The following is a 16,440-nucleotide window of genomic DNA, read 5'->3' on the forward strand; positions in this document are numbered from 1 at the left end:
TCGCCCTGCAACACTAGTAGCTGATCCTCGGCAGGTCCGGGATGCGCAGGCGGAGGAAAGTCCATGTCGTCTACTATAATTTAAACAAAATTAATTGTGTGTGTTAGCTTAATAAATTAAATAATTAATTATGTTTAAAATTGGACTGAATAATTATGTACGGGTTCCAGGCTCGATATTTGAGGCCCGGTAGCACCGAGTTATCCTTAATTATTATGCGTGTTAATTTCAACATTTTTAGAATTGTGCCTGTTAGCTTAATAAATTAAATAATTAATTATGTTTACAATTGGACTGAATAATTATGTATGGGTTCCAGGCTCGATTTTTGAGGCTCGGTAGCACCGAGTTATCCTTAATTATTATGCGTGTCAATTTTAACATTTTTAGAATTGTGTGTGCTAGCTTAATAAATTAAATAATTAATTATGTTTAAAATTGGACAGAATAATTATGTATGGGTTCCAGGCTCGATATTTGAGTTAATTTTACAACATATAGGAATTTGTTACTTTTGTAAGTTTATTGTTATAATTAAATAATTAATTTTGTAAAGTGTAATTGGATAGAGTTTGCAGTTACTACATACTTAAACTACATAGACTCTACGTTAAAAGGCTCTACATTTTACTACGCTAAAAGGCTCTATATTTTACAACACTAACAGACTCTATATTTTACTACAGTAAAAGACTCTATATTTTACCACGCTAAAAGGCTATTTATTTTACTACGCTAAAAGGTCACTATTACATATAAAAACAACTAACATAAAATACAAATATGAACAACAAACAAAATAAATAATATTATTTTTTTAACAATACAAATAATTTATCAAATTTTAACAATTTTTTGTACCAAAGCTAATAAATCAATCCCGGTATAAATAAGATACAAATTTAAATACAAACATAACACAAATTAACATGGAAACACATTAAACAATACAAATATGCATGTACTATACGAGTTTCGACATAAACAAACTTGAAATACCTCGATTTAAGTTTTTTAAATTTGATTGAAATCAAATTTTTGCACCCGAAAGAAGGAATCCAAAGCTTGTTTTGTATGTGGGACCTACACTCCTTGCTCTTTAGGTAACGGGTGGGGCCCAATTTCTTTTTTTGAAGTTTGACGCGGGGGGGGGGGGGGCAACAGAATTGAAGGTTTTGGTTTTCTTCGGTTCAGTGGTCCAAGGAAGAAGAAGGGGCTATATTTTATTGAAGCTATTCGCAGTATTATACTGCGTTTTACTCATTTATATAACTTTTTTTTAAAAGTAGTACAAAAGTGTTTTTTGTCAAAAAAATGATTAAAAAGGTTTCAGATTCAAATAACTCGTGCCATACGTAGTACTAAGTTTGCTTTAAAATATTACTTTTGGTAACAGGAACATGCTGAGTCAGTGTAGAACTCACCGTAACAAGTACAGAATCTGTACAGGAGTCCCTTTGATTGACTTTAAAAAGATAAACTGTTTTTTCATCATAAATAACTTTTAAGTCAAAAAACAATAAGCTGAGGTTGCCTAGCTTATTGTTTTTAACTTGTTTTAAGTAATTTTTAACTTATTTAAGTACTTTTTTAAATTTAACAAATACTAAAAAATTAAAAAAAAAAAACTTAAAAGCTGATTAGCCCATCCAAACACCATCTATGTGACATTAGAATTGCAGTCTAATGTTAACAATTTTGATGTTATTGCATTATCAGATGCTACAGTTAAATTCCACCAAAGATACTTCTTTTTTACCTTTCTCTTTCCTCCCATTCATGGTTCATTCCGCTAAAAAGAAAAGAAGAACAAATGTTGCCGGCTTAAATAGTCGACTATAGATAAAAGGTGGCATTCACATTCACGCGTAATGTATGTTACTCGCCATCCAACGTCATACTTCACCGCTTTAACGAAATAGAGCTTTGGAATTTGAACGCCAATGGTGAAACCGGAGATACCGAATAGTTTTCCATAAATTTACATTTGATCACTCGAATGCTATATTCATCACTCACAGACAAGTTGAAACTCGTTTTTTCTTCAAACAATAACGATGTCGTCTTCGACATTGACGCCAATGCAAAGGTACGCAGCGGGAGCTCTGTTCGGGCTAGCGCTTCACCAGGCCCAGATCCACCAAACTAGTCCGTTGGGTTTTCCGTCCGACGAGGACGATCGCATTAGCAATAGCAGCAGTAGTGATTCCGTCTCCGAAGGTCCTCAACTTTGGGTTAACGAATCATGCGGCCTGCTTCGCCCAGTTTTCCAGTTAAATCCTTCTGCTTTCTTGTTCTTCTAATTCTCAATTAAGCCGTGTTTTTTTAATTAGCATTCAATAATTGACGCTATAGTTTGTTTGAAGATCATTTATTCAAGTTGTATGTTGAATTTTTGTGGTGAACAGATTTCTAGAGATTGATAAAAAAGCATGGCCTGGACTAGAGGAAACTGCTGGGTCTTCATCACCAAAGCATCACGTGGGAGCGGTTAGTTTTCTAATTAGCATTGTGCTTATGTTGATGATCATTAGAAATGTTTACTTATAGGTGGCATTAAATTAAATCAGTCTATTTGGGAATCATTTTTCAGTGTTGATTAGGTCTAAAAGTATGCGATATATGGTAATAGTATAAAATGGAAGATAGGTATCATGACTGTGTTTTCGTTATGTTTAAAAATTAAAGGTGACAATAATGTCTACTTGTTGATTGAAGCATGCTACATGGCATAAGAATTATGTAACATATTTATAAAGAAAAATGATTTCCTTTCTTTTGGAAAAGCATTTTCAGCTATTTAAGGTTACTATAAACACTGGAAAATGATTTCATCATAACAAGCATACCAAACTCTACAATTTTTCAGACAGGACTTTGTAGCTTTTGTTAATAAATTCTTCTAGCGGAAGGGAAAACAGTTCTCCTTTTCTTTTTAATAGCTTCTACAAATAGACTCAGCCTGTATAAATTTATGCCATTTGCTGTTACTTGCTTGATGGCATAATGACTGATATTACTTTAGTTCAACAGTTTCTAAGGCCGCTCTCTGTCTCTGAAGAAGGCAGTGATACTTTTTCAGAACCAGCAGAGAAGGAACTTGATCTTGCAAAAGCAATAGATGCTATGGCATCAAGCATGGAGAAAACTTTGGATAATGTGTCCAAGCAGGAGAAGCGGGAAGAATATGAACATGAGTGTCGGGAGAAATTATCTGTTGCTGATATGCAATCCAGGTCCGAAGTGGAAAATACCACAAATATTGAAAATTACCAAGAGAAAAGCAAGAAGCCATCTAGCATTGAGCAGGCGCATTTAGAGTCAGTTGGTGGGGTTGATGAAAAACCAGTGGAGGAGGCATCGGCGCTTGAATACTCTAGGAAACTCACTGTTCTTTATCAACTTTTCTCAGCTTGTCTTGCACAAACACCTGAAGAGAGTAAAAAATATACACGAAGGAGGAGGGGTTATGATGCACGGCATCGCGTGGCTTTGCGGTTGCTGGCAACATGGTTTGATATCAAATGGATCAAAGTGGTATCTTCCTGCATCTACATCATATGTAATTTCTGCAATGTTCTCGTCCAATCATGTATTTTCTCGCTGTTGTCTGTACTGGAGCTTTTTCTTTTAACTACTGGATATCCTATTCCATACATGCGCGATGTGAGACAGGAAGAATCAAAATGTTCAACTTTTTACTAGAACAATGAATAGATTCTTTCTTTATGCACCAATTTGAATACAATACTCATCCCCAGACTAGGAGAAAGGTCAAATTGAAAAACCTCCCAACAAAGAGATAAAGTAAGAGCCCCAAATTAGTAATGTGAACTCAATAAGTTATTCTGCCCAAAGAAACTTGAAGGTTCAGGATGCTTCTACTTTTGATGGGTATAGCCATTCCACCTTTTCCTTTAATGAAGTTAATGAATTTATTCAAAAGATTGGAGAAACTCCGCATACAAGATGTATATCATGTAGAGAGCCTTACAAAAGACACGATTTTCTACAAGAAGCATCCAATCATGTTTACTGTAATGAGGACACGGAGGAGCTCCAAGATATGCAAAAACTAACAAGATTTCTTTAATATGTTTGAAAGCTATTCCAATATTAGCCCCCAGTTTCTTTCTCTTCATATTGTACACATGATTGCTAGAGGTGCTACACTTCCATGTCTTATGCTCTCTGTCTCTATTTCTTCTTTCTGCATTTTCACGCTAGCATCAAATCCTTTACCTTCCCTGCTATTATCATTGTATTCCAAACATATTCCACAGCTTACACAAAAGCTTGTGCTCCCTGCCTATGAAGTAGTAGGTGGTTTACTTCCTCACAGGCACTCTTACACATGAGGCACCAACACTCGTTCCACTTATAATCACGCCCCCCCCCCTCGCTGCCACAGCTATTCCAACATAATACCTTAAAAATTTAAACATTTTATCCACCATTCTTTACGTTCTTCCTATCATCTCATGTCCAGCAGTAAGAAATTCTTAAAAGTGGAAATATTACAGAATTGGCAAATCTTCAGTCTAAGCTCTGGTTAATTCGTCGACAGGATATCTTTGATAATTCTAATATTCTTGTATATGCCACGAAAGTTTTGGAAGGGTTCTATCATTTAGCTTTGTGTCATTTAAAATTATCCAACAGAAGTGATAATCATCTTAAAAAGGCTATTGCAAACATGTTGTTTTTCTGTGGGTGATAAAGTCCACCTCTAATCACGGCATGAGCGACATCTAGTTAGTAGAATGCTGTCACTTTTAAATAATTAAGTGTTCTTCTCATCTTTTTGAAGTATGTTTCTAGAAAATCATTGGTTACAAGTTAATTCATAGGAGGTTTTCTGTTTAAGCCACAGTTGTATCTTCTCCTTGCTTTAACTAAGTAGTGGGAAGTAAGTGCATGTCTATTCCTTCATTTTTGTTTTCTTTCATGTCTTGATATTTCAAATGTTATTCATCTGTGGGTTCCACTCTTTTTTTTTGTCAGAGCAGTCATATTATCATTAGAAAAATAAGAATAATTGAGATTAAGTAACTGCCAGTTTCACTTTTTGATGTCGAATTTTCTTTTTCTTTACAATGATATGACTGCACAAGCAAAGACATGCTTTTTTTGTTTATTTAATCTAGCAATCTTTTTTCTTCTAGACTAGTAAAGCAGCTACTTCATATGAAAGGAGCTTATTGTAATGATGCAGAATTTTGCATCTCGCCCAAGGCTATAGTAACTTAAATCATGGACCTCCTTAAACTTGTACAGACACTGAAAAAGAAATTATCTGCTGCAGGAAGCCATCGAAACCACAGTTGCTTGTTCTGCAATGGCTTTGCTGAAAGAGGAAGAATCAAAGGAACAAAGCCGATCTCCTAAAAGCTCATGGGCTAAGTGGAAACGAAGAGGTATAATAGGTGCGGCGGCGGTAACCGGAGGAACCTTGTTGGCAGTTACTGGTGGTATGGCATCCCTGACTTTCTTAGTGTCCTCACATGATTAGAAAAACCTCTTAGGAAAGTGAAATGGATTTCTCTGTTCTTTTAGTCTTCATTTACTCTTAAATAGGTTTAGCATCTTCATGTTTCCTATGTTTTAGCTGGTGCAGACATGATCTGACAAGCCTTACAGGAATCAAATTGTTTCTCCTTTCAGTCTTCTTTAGATTCTTAAAGGGGTTGGAATGTGATCTGTTGAGAACCCTCATAGGAGATGAAATATAATATGATTTTCTTGCCTTCGTTTTGTTCGTAAACAGGTTTAGCTGCTCCGGCAATAGCTGCAGGCTTTGGTGCTTTAGCCCCTACCTTGGGAGCCCTTGTTCCTGTGATTGGAGCAAGTGGGTTTGCTGCTGTTGCTAGTGCTGCAGGAAGTGTTGCCGGGTCTGTTGCAGTAGCAGCATCATTCGGAGGTAAACACATGTTTCATAAGATATCTTGTTGTATCACCATTCACCTTTTTGGTATGAGCACCGCTTGTGGTTTTGCGCTTCTCTTCTTCTTTGATAAGGTAAGGTAATTTATTAAGAATAGTACCAAAGAAGTAATAAAAGTTACAAAAAGATGGTGCTAGAAGCAGATTCACTCAGTAGCTCATACACAAAAAATAATAAAGTTGAGCTAAATCATCTACCCTACTGTTCTTACCTCAAAAATAGTGCTTTTGCACTTCTCAGGTAGCCAAAGGCTTAGATTGATTTGTGGAGACTGAACATCTTGAAATTATGCTCCAGCTACTAAGGGTAGTCCTGATATTTTTGCTTACCCAGCTGCTGGAGCTGGACTTACAGGAAGTAAAATGGCCAGGAGAACCGGAGATGTTGATGAATTTGAGTTCAAGTCTATAGGAGAAAACCATAACCAGGGTGTAAGTAATTAGCTCTCTTTTGTACTACTTGAAATTGTCTTGTGACTCCTGTCTTCATTCCTTATTTCAGTTAGTAGGTGGGCATTGCAGTCTGTATTGTGTCTCTTCGAGTTCTTTCATCTTTATTCTCATAGTTGTCATAATCTTTAGTTTTAGTCATGGGCCACAGGAGCTCACCTATGTTTGTTCTCACTTTGCACTTTTGGCATCAGCGGCTGGCAGTTGAGGTTTTGATCTCAGGACTTGTTTTTAAGGAGGAAGATTTTGTAAGACCTTGGGAAGGTCAATATGATAACTCTGAGAGGTAAAATGTATCTTCTTTTCTTTTTTTGTTGGTTGATCTCCATTTGGGTAGATGATTTCATTCACCTAGGTCAACAAAAATTATTGACTATTTTGTTTTGATAGTTCCCATATTTGTCAGTGAAAGCTTATTAAGCAGAAACCACTCTTACATTTCTCAATTTCTTCAGATACGTGCTGCAGTGGGAGTCGAAGAATCTTATTGCTGTAAGCACTGCAATTCAGGATTGGTTGACATCAAGTAATAATTTTTACTTTGCTTTTAGCATATGATACATTGGCCAGTTAAATTGCTGCTGTATTTGGTTATGATGCTGACATCATCACTAATTACAGGACTTGCAATGGAGTTGATGAAGCGTGGTGCTATGATGACCGTTTTAAAAACTCTTTTGGCAGCATTCGCATTGCCAGCAACATTGCTTGCTATGACTGATTTTATTGACAGCAAATGGACTATTGCCGTGGACAGGTTCTTGTTTGTTTGTGTATCTGATTTACAATCTCTTTTTTGAGGTTGGGGTTGGGATCAAGGAGGAACATGTGATGAAGCTGTTTTATCTTCCATTTATATATATGACACGATTAGAAGTAAAAGGAAGAGATTAATATAATTGCGGTAATAATGAGAAGAACCTATCTATCATTTATTCATCATTTTTTTAATTTTTTTTAAGTTTTCTGTATTTCCATCTTTTGTTTTGGCGGAACTAATTCTAGCTCCAATCATGCCTCTTAATTATCAAGCAGTTCTACTCTATTATATTGTGTCAAAGCATAGTATCCTACTTAGATTGGAAAAGTAAATTCTGTCCATTGCCATTTATTATTCGCAGATCTGACAAGGCAGGAAAACTTCTGGCAGAAGTGTTACAGAAAGGGTTACAAGGACATAGGTAAACAGCTTAAATAGATTCTGAGCATTTTCCAGTTGAGTCCCCTGAAAGATTGTGTTTTCACATCAACCAATTCTGTTGGTTGTCCATATATGTTTCAGACCTGTGACACTCGTAGGGTTTTCACTTGGGGCAAGAGTTATCTTTAAATGTCTCCGGATTCTGGCTGAGAGCGAGAGTAATTGTAAGTGTTCTTTAAAAATGTTTTTCTTTCTTACAGTTTATCAGTGGCTTAATATGATCCTAAAGTATTTTCTTGCATTTTCACAGCTGGACTTGTGGAAAGAGTTGTTCTTCTTGGGGCACCCATTGCAATTAAGGATATGAACTGGGAAGCAGCTAGAAAGGTTTTGGCTTCCCACTTTGTTAATTTCAACTACTCTTATTAGAATAAGCATATTTATTCCCTGTCCTTTCCTCATTTGTTTTCCCAAGTATAAGGCTTGGACGCGTCTACTTGGTTACCTCATTAATGTTTGAGGATCTCTCTTCCTATTTTGCAGGTAGTGGCTGGTCGATTTGTGAATGCTTACTCTACAAATGATTGGATGCTAGGGATTGCCTTCCGTGCCAGGTTTGCATTATCTGCAAGCATAGTATTGATGTGAAACATGTCAATGACTGATGCTGAGCTCTGCATACCCTGTCTTAAACTATTCCCTTATGCTCTCCAAATTGCCTGTCTGCATTTTGGCTTGGCACAATATTAAGAGAACTATTGAAAATATGAAACATTAAATATTCGTTGAAAAACATAGTCATACTCTGATACTCTTAATTGTAGAACAATAAATAAGGACACTGGAGTAACTGTTTTGAGTTAAGGTTAGGTCATATAAAACTTTTTTTTTGAAACATATTAGAACTTCTGTTTAAGGAAATTGGAGAATTATTTGGGACATTCCAAAAAATGAAAGTAGGCAAATGTTCTATATGGAGGGACACTATGTTTTCATGTTTCATATGTCGTTTATGCTTCTGTTTCTGTGTAACTTTGTGCATTTTCTTCTAAGCAGTCTCCTTACACGAGGCTTGGCTGGAATTCAACCAGTTGATGTTCCTGGTATTGAGAATGTAAGTTTTCATTTGTACTTTTCCTCTTAAGGATAACCAAATTTGAATCTCCATCATTTCTTGCTCAAACCCTTCACTTTTAACAGGTTGATGTGACTGAACTCATCGATGGTCATTCCTCCTATTTATGGGCTACCCAAAAGATTTTAAATCTACTTGAGCTTGATGCCTATTATCCGGTAGTTCTCGGTCGCGTCACGCTGTAAAGACAGACGTTGGAACTTGCAACACATTTTCTTCCTTAGATAAATGCATTTTAGGGGATTGTATCTGTTACAGGAAGTGCATAGTTTTAGCCAGGTCATTCTATGACCACTGGTATACCACATATAAATTTCTGAATATGAATGATATAGCAAGAATCTAAAATCACGACTGAAGCAGGTGGTTTAAAGTTCTGTGTTTCGCGCGACTTTGCTCTCATTTGATTCATGCCAGATTGTGAAAAGTAATATTTTACCTTTTCTTTTGGAATTTTGGAAAGTAATGGAGCAGTAGATACTTATTCATTTTGGATTATAATAATGTCAACAAATAATACGACATTGGTTGTAAAAGACCAAGTATATAATGAATAATCAACTGTCGAACCATGAAAAAAAAAATGTTGAATTTCAGGTATGTCATCCTGTTAATGTTCATCATTCTCATAGATTCTAACGAAGAACTTAGGGTTAAAAGAGAGAGAAAGTTCGAGATCTTTCTTATTGACTCAGAACATAAAAATGAATTCTTAATATTACAAAACCGGGTCCCTCTGTATAGTAAAAATTGCACGGGGTGCCCTATTTGGTCGCCCCCAATTAACCTATACCCATTTTTTTTTAAAACTTTCAACTTGTACCCACTTTTTAAATAACTTCAGCCCCTTTCTTCTGCTGCTATTTTCTATCTAGTCTACTAGTCTAATATCATAGAGAAAAGATGATCTGCTGGTGCAATATGTTTTTTTTTTACTAAAAGGTGCAATAGGTTGACTTTGCTTACAAAATCTCATGCTTAAATGATTTCCATGTGACATTGTGTGACTGCTACCGTTTGTGAAGGCGAGATATTGCACCAGAAGCTTATTTTCTATCTAGCTTTTACTCCTGGATGATGAACTTCAAGTTTGTATATTATGTCATTGTTCCATTGAAAAGAAAAGGAACTGAGAACTGGGCCATAACAATTGCAGTAAAAGAATCCAGGTAAAAATTATGTGAAAAAAGTGTCATTTGGGGTAGTAAACATACAATGAACTAAATAACTTCAGCTCTAGAGCTGAAGTTTCCCAGTTACAAAAGAAAAACTTCAGCTCTAGAGCTGAAGTTCGCCAGTTATAAAATAAAAACTTCAACTCTAGAGCTGAAGTTCGCCAGTTACAAAACAAAAACTTCAGCTCTAGAGCTGAACTTCAGGCCCGGCTACTAAAATGCTGAAGTTTTGCGTGATTGTCTTTGCTACTTCAGCCCCGCATGCTGAAGTTATGCGAAAAAGCGGGTACGCTTGTAATTTTTTTGGCAAAGCGGGCACAAGTTAAAACGTGACACAAAAAGCAGGTATAGATGCAAATCCCCCCTTTGTATAAATACATGGCCCATTATATGTAAAGAAATAAAAGCTAACTAAAGGACTAACTAAATGTGCCTAATCTGATGTACAACAAATAAATAATAATTGGGCCTGGGCCATACTGATTCAGCCTATCTCAACAGCCCCTCTCAAGTTGGAGGATGAGAGAACCCCAAACTTGCGAATATGAAGATGATGAGAAGGCCCACACAGGGTTTGGTGAATACATCTGCGAGTTGAGAAGCACCGGAAGTGTGAGACAAACTGATGAGACCTTCAACAAGCTTGGTACGAACAAAATGGCAATCCAACTCAATGTGTTTGGTCCACTCATGGAAGACATGATTGCGAGCAATGTGAATGGCAAAGATGCTGTCATAATAGAGAGGAACAGGAGAATCAGAATATACCCCAAGATCAGATAGGACCCTACATACACAAGTAATTTCTGCCACAACCTTGCTCATAGATCTATACTCAGCTTCAGCTGAAGACAAGAGACCACTGCTTGTTTCTTGGATTTCCACTTAATAAGACTGTTACTAAGAAATATACAGAAACCAGAAACAGATCTCCTGCTATCAGGCAAGATCCCCAATCACTGTCACAATAAGCCTGCAAAGAGAGATCAGGAGAATTAGAGAAGAATAGGCCAAAGTCAGAAGTGCCTCTGAGATACCTCAACAGGTGCAAAGCTGTCTTTATGTGAGGAAAGCAGGGATATTGCATGAATTGACTGAGATATTGCACAGCAAAACTGAGGTCAGGTCTGGTGTGGGTGAGGAAATTGAGCTTACCAATGAGGCTTCTATAATTTTCAGGATTAGGGAGAGGATCTCCTTCTTTAGCCTTTAACTTCACATTTAACTTAAGGGGACAAGTGATAGGAGAGCAATCAGAAGAGTTAAAAGCAACTAAAAGATCATGTATAGACTTTTTCTGATGCAAAAGAACCCTAGAAGGTGTATGAAGAACTTCAAATCCCAAGAAAGTAATTAAGAGAGCCAAGATCTTTAATTTTAAATTGAAGATCCAAAAAGGCCTTAAGAGAAGAAATTTCAGACTCATCAGTGCCAATTAATATAACATCATCCACATAGACAACCAGAATAACCATAGAGTTACCAGAACCCCTAGTGAACAAAGAGTAATCATTGAGGGAATGTGCATAACCCCTAGAATGTAAGGATTGAGACAACTTGGCATACCACTGCCTGGAAGCCTGTCTCAGCCCATATAGAGATTTTTGAAGTTTGCAAAGTAAAGGAGAAGAAGAAGAAGAAGACCCAATAGAAAGACCAGGAGGGAGTTTCATAAAAACTTCCTCATCAAGATCACCATGCAAGAATGCATTGTTGACATCAAGTTGAAATATAGACCAACCCTATTTGACAGCCACATCAATAAGGGTCTTAACAGTAGATATTTTGACAACAGGAGAGAATATCTCATGGAATCAACACCCTCCACTTGAGTATCACCCCTTACAACTAATCTAGCCTTATACCTCTCTATATTCCCATCAGCTTTATACTTTACCTTGTAAACCCATTTGCAGCCAATAGGCTTTTTGCCATGGGGCAACTGAACAATTTCCCAAGTTTTGTTAGCTCCCAAGGCCTCAAATTCCTTCCTCATAACATCCTGCCACTCAGGGACAATTGATGCCTGGGAGTAGGAGTGAGACTCAGGAATATGAAGTTGAGTAATAGAAGGAGCATCATGACTGGATGGAAGAATGAGAGAAGATGAATGGCAGACAAAATCTTTAAGATAAGTAGGAGGATTATGAGGTCTAGTAGATCTTCTCAAAGGAAGATCAGAAGTAGGAGGGGAAGAAATATGGGGATTGGAGGAAGGTGAGTGAGAACCAGAATAAGAAGGAGAAGAAAGAACAAGGGCAGGAAGATCAAGGGAAGAAGAAGAAGAAGAAGAAGAAGAAGGAGGAGGAGGAGGAGGAGGAGGAGGAGGAGGAGGAGGAATGATAAGGACCAAAAGTGTCTGAAGATAAAAGAGAAGGGAAATTAAGTAAGCCAACAGATGAACTAAGGAAAGGGAAAATGTGTTCTTTAAAAATAACATCCCTTGAGATGAATACTGCTTTGCTAGAGAGATTATATAATTTGTATCCCTTCTTAGCAAAAGGATATCCTATAAAGACACATGGAATAGACCTAGGGTAAAATTTATTTTTATGGGGTTTGGTATCAGTAGAGTAACAAAGACACCAAAAAGCTCTAAGACGAGAATATCCAGGTACAGACCCAAACAACATTTCATAAGGAGTTTTCCCAAGAAGTAAAGTAGAAGGAAACCTATTGACTAAGTATGTGGCAGTAAGAATACAATCTCCCCAGAATTGAATATGGAGATGAGATTGAAAGAGAAGAGCTCTAGCTGTCTCAAGTAAATGTCTATGATTTCTCTCCACCACTCTATTTTTCTATGGAGTGTGTGGACATAAAGTTTGATGAATAATTCCTTTACTAGAGATATAGACAAAACCTGCAATACTAGAGCCCAATTCAAGGGCATAATCACTTCTAACTGTTTGGACTACAGACTAAAACTGAGTCTAATCCATGGCAATAAAGGCTTTGAGAAGGTCAAAAGCATTGCTCTTGGCACCCATTAGATGAGTCCAAGTGGCTCTAATATAGTCATCAATAATGGTTAGAAAGTACCTAGAGCCAGTATAGGTAGGTGTAGAATATGGACCCCATGTATCTATGTTAATCAATTGAAATATTTTAGTGGTTCGTATATAACTGTCATGGAAAGACAATCTTGTTTGTCTTGCTAAAGGACATATAGGACAAGTAAAAGACTATTTAGAAGAAAAAATACAGCCAATATTATTCATATGTTTCATTTTAGAGAAAGGAACATGTTCAAGTCTACAGTGCCAAGCAACATCAACATTGTTGACTTTATTAGGTACATCAATGGTATTTAAGAAAATGTATCACTAGTTGCAGGAAAAGAACAAGAAACAGAACTAGAAGTATTAACAATAGGAGAAACTGGAACAGAACACTGTTGCCCAGCAGAAGTAGCTTGTTGAAAGAGTTTGTAAAGACCATTGTCCAGCCTACCAAGCACCACTGGCTTCTTCAGTAAAGGGTCCTGTAGAGTGCAAACAGCCTTGGTAAACTGTACAATATTAGCATCATAACATAACAACTTATGAACACTAATGAGATTATATTGGAAACTAGGAATGTAAAGAACATTGTAAAGAATAAGATCAGGAAATAAGACTATAGAGCTAATATTAGTAACTTTGACTTTATAACCATTGGGAAGAGAGACTAAGTAAGGAATTGGTAAAGTTTGTATATTGAAAAGCAAATTTTTAATGGAGGTCATATGATTAGATGCTCCTGAATCTATTATCCACACTATTCCATCTACTCTACTCATCATACAAACTCCATAAGACACTCCATTTTAGGTAGGCAATATACCAACAAAGTTGGCAGACCCTATAAGGTTGGAACCAGGAGGGGAAGTAGTGATTTGGGCTTGCTGCTGAAGTAACATCATCAGTTGGGAATACTGGTCCTTGGTAAGGCCAGGCACTGCAGAGGAACTTTGACATTGAGACTGAGACACATCAACATCACACTCCATAGTCAGAATACCAGGCATTGTGTTGGATTCAAGCTCAACATGAGCAGCTGATCTTTTGGGCCCCAAATTCTTTGTAGGTTTGAAATTGGGAGGAAAACCATGCAGTTTATAGCACCTCTCAATGCTATGACCAGGTTTTTTTGCAATATTTGCATACCCTAGAAGACCTAATAGACTCAAAAGAGACCTTGGAAGGGAAATTAGGCTTTGGCAAAAAGGCATTGTGAGTTGGTGTAAGGTTCGGCACACCAGCAGTGAAGGAAACAGAATTATAGGGAAATTGAGCCCCAACAGATACCTGCCTTTGCTTCTCATCAGAGAAAAGAATATTGTAGACTGTACCAACATAAAGAAGAGGCTTCATCATTAAGATGTTACTCCTGGTTTGAACATAAGTTCATTTAGACCCATAAGGAATTGATAAGCTCTTTGTTCCTCATCCTTAGCTGATTTGGCCCCACAAGTACAAACTCTTGCACTACTAGCTGAGATGGAGGCAATTTCATCCCACAACTATTTTATCTTATTGAAATAGGATGCTATATCAAGTGAGCCTTGAGAGATATGGGTCAGTTCCTTTTTTAACTCAAAGACCCTGGCACCATCAGCTTTACCATATTTCTCTTCTAATTCATTCCATATATCCTTAGCAAATTAAAAATACTCTACACTTCGAGCAATATCTTTAGACAAGGAGTTTACTAGCAAAGATATTACAAGATCATTGCACTTTTTCCATTGTCTTGCTAAGGGTGACACATCAAGAGCTAGTAGCACCCGTTATGAAATCAATTTTATTTCTAATAGACAAAGCAACTAACACAATGCGTCTCCATCTACCATAACATGTTCCATCAAAAGGAGTAGAGACCAAAGAAATCGCACGTACATCAGAAAGGTGAACATATAAAAGGGTGACAGGGATGGGTATAATCGTTCTCATGAAACACAGTACGCGAACCAGTAGAAGATGCATGGGTTTGAGTGGGATCAGAATTACCATTTATCATATTGGCAACAAATTAAAAAAACAGCTAAAGTAATGAGAAAACCAACAACTATATCACCAGAATAGGAAAAAAATAGAATAGATATATCAACCTCTTTCGCAACCGGAAAGAGAACGACCTTCAAAGATAAGGAAAAACGAAGGAGAAAACCCTAGCTCGAACAAGTGGTCAAATCCTGAAGAATATCGAACAAACCTTCAGATTTAACACCGAAAAACTCCATCGCGCGAAGAAAACCCACCGGAAATAGAAGAATCAACCGAAAATATCACCGAATCGACGAATATTATTGGACTTTGAAAAACTCAACGAAAACCAACGAGGGTAGAATCAGTCGGAAGCGTAACACTAGATGAGCACAGATCTGTGCTCTAATACCATGTTAATGTTCATCATTCTCATAGATTCAATGAAGAAGAACTTAGGGTTAAAGAAAGAGATAGAGAAAGTTCGAGATCTTTCTTATTGACTCGACACATAAAAATGAATTCTTACTATTACAAAACCGGGTCCCTTTGTATAGAGAAATTTTCATAAAGCACTATCTTTTAGTGGCAATTAGCTATCTATAGATACCATTTGCTATATTACGGATTATAGATACATTTTCTGTTGTTATAAAATGTATTAGATGTATTTAAGCTACTGTATTCATGAATACAATAGCAAAAATAGGCGTGAATCAGGGAAGTCCAACTAATCAGTTGTTGTATTCGAGTGTATTCGACTATATTCATGGCGTGAAATATGGGATTATAGTTGGACAGATTATTGTATTCGACTGTATTCACGGCGTGAAACAAGGGATTACACTATTTTTAAACGAAAAGTAAATCAATTAACATAATAGACTCCTAATATAATTCAACAAACTCAATTATAACACATAAAATTTGTATTTCCAGTTATAAAAAAGATTCTCAACCGAAAAATACCCCAAACACATAGCAATCTTAAGAGAAATTATATAATACATCTGAATACATAAATTATATTAACTAAAAAAACATATGAATACCTTCATGGCATATAACGAAACAGTGAATACAATGAAATACATAGAATACAGCGGGATACATTGAAATACAATAGAAAAAAAAGAGACAATGAATACAATGAAATACATAGAATACAACGAGATACATTGAAATACAATGAAAAAAAGGTAACAGACTCTTCAAGTTGCTCAGCCCCAAACTCCGTCGTCTTTGTTCAAGAATAACTCTAATGTCGTCTCGTCAAGAGGGTCGCGATTCTAACTCGAAACTCTCAAAATTTAGAGCACACTTTGTCTTGAAGATCTTTGCCTTTGCTGCTTCGTTCCCCGGTGGTGCCTCTGCGAAAGATGTCATTTTTTGAATTTGGGGCTTTTTTTGATTTTCTGAAAGTAGAAAGCAAGAAGAAGGAGAAATCTTATAGGTTTTTGGTGGCGTACAAGGAAATAACAAGGAAGAAAAAGAGGAGAAGAAAGCGGCAACAATCTGAAAGAATGAGAGAGAAAAATAATACAAAGAGTAATTTATGGCTTAAGGGTAGGAGGTAACCATAAATAGATATTTGATTATAAAAATCAAAAAGTAGCTATGGAATATAAT

The 16,440-nt window shown here is 36.5% G+C and overlaps 1 protein-coding gene across 1 annotated transcript; it reads left to right on the forward strand.

The window, feature by feature from the left end:
- The first annotated feature begins 1,730 nt into the window (after nt 1–1,730).
- LOC104237011 (uncharacterized) lies at nt 1,731–9,122 on the forward strand. The gene is made up of 15 exons (XM_009791070.2): nt 1,731–2,272; nt 2,409–2,490; nt 3,034–3,537; nt 5,306–5,471; nt 5,768–5,920; nt 6,278–6,375; nt 6,588–6,679; nt 6,849–6,919; nt 7,015–7,150; nt 7,515–7,574; nt 7,676–7,758; nt 7,845–7,921; nt 8,078–8,148; nt 8,591–8,648; nt 8,735–9,122. Exons 1-15 carry the CDS (start codon nt 2,058–2,060, stop codon nt 8,852–8,854), a joined length of 1,986 nt encoding a protein of 661 aa, XP_009789372.1. The 5' UTR covers nt 1,731–2,057; the 3' UTR covers nt 8,855–9,122.
- Nucleotides 9,123–16,440: the final 7,318 nt, after the last annotated feature.

Source organism: Nicotiana sylvestris, chromosome 2 (assembly GCF_000393655.2).
Source record: "Nicotiana sylvestris chromosome 2, ASM39365v2, whole genome shotgun sequence".
NCBI classification, from domain to species: domain Eukaryota; kingdom Viridiplantae; phylum Streptophyta; class Magnoliopsida; order Solanales; family Solanaceae; genus Nicotiana; species Nicotiana sylvestris.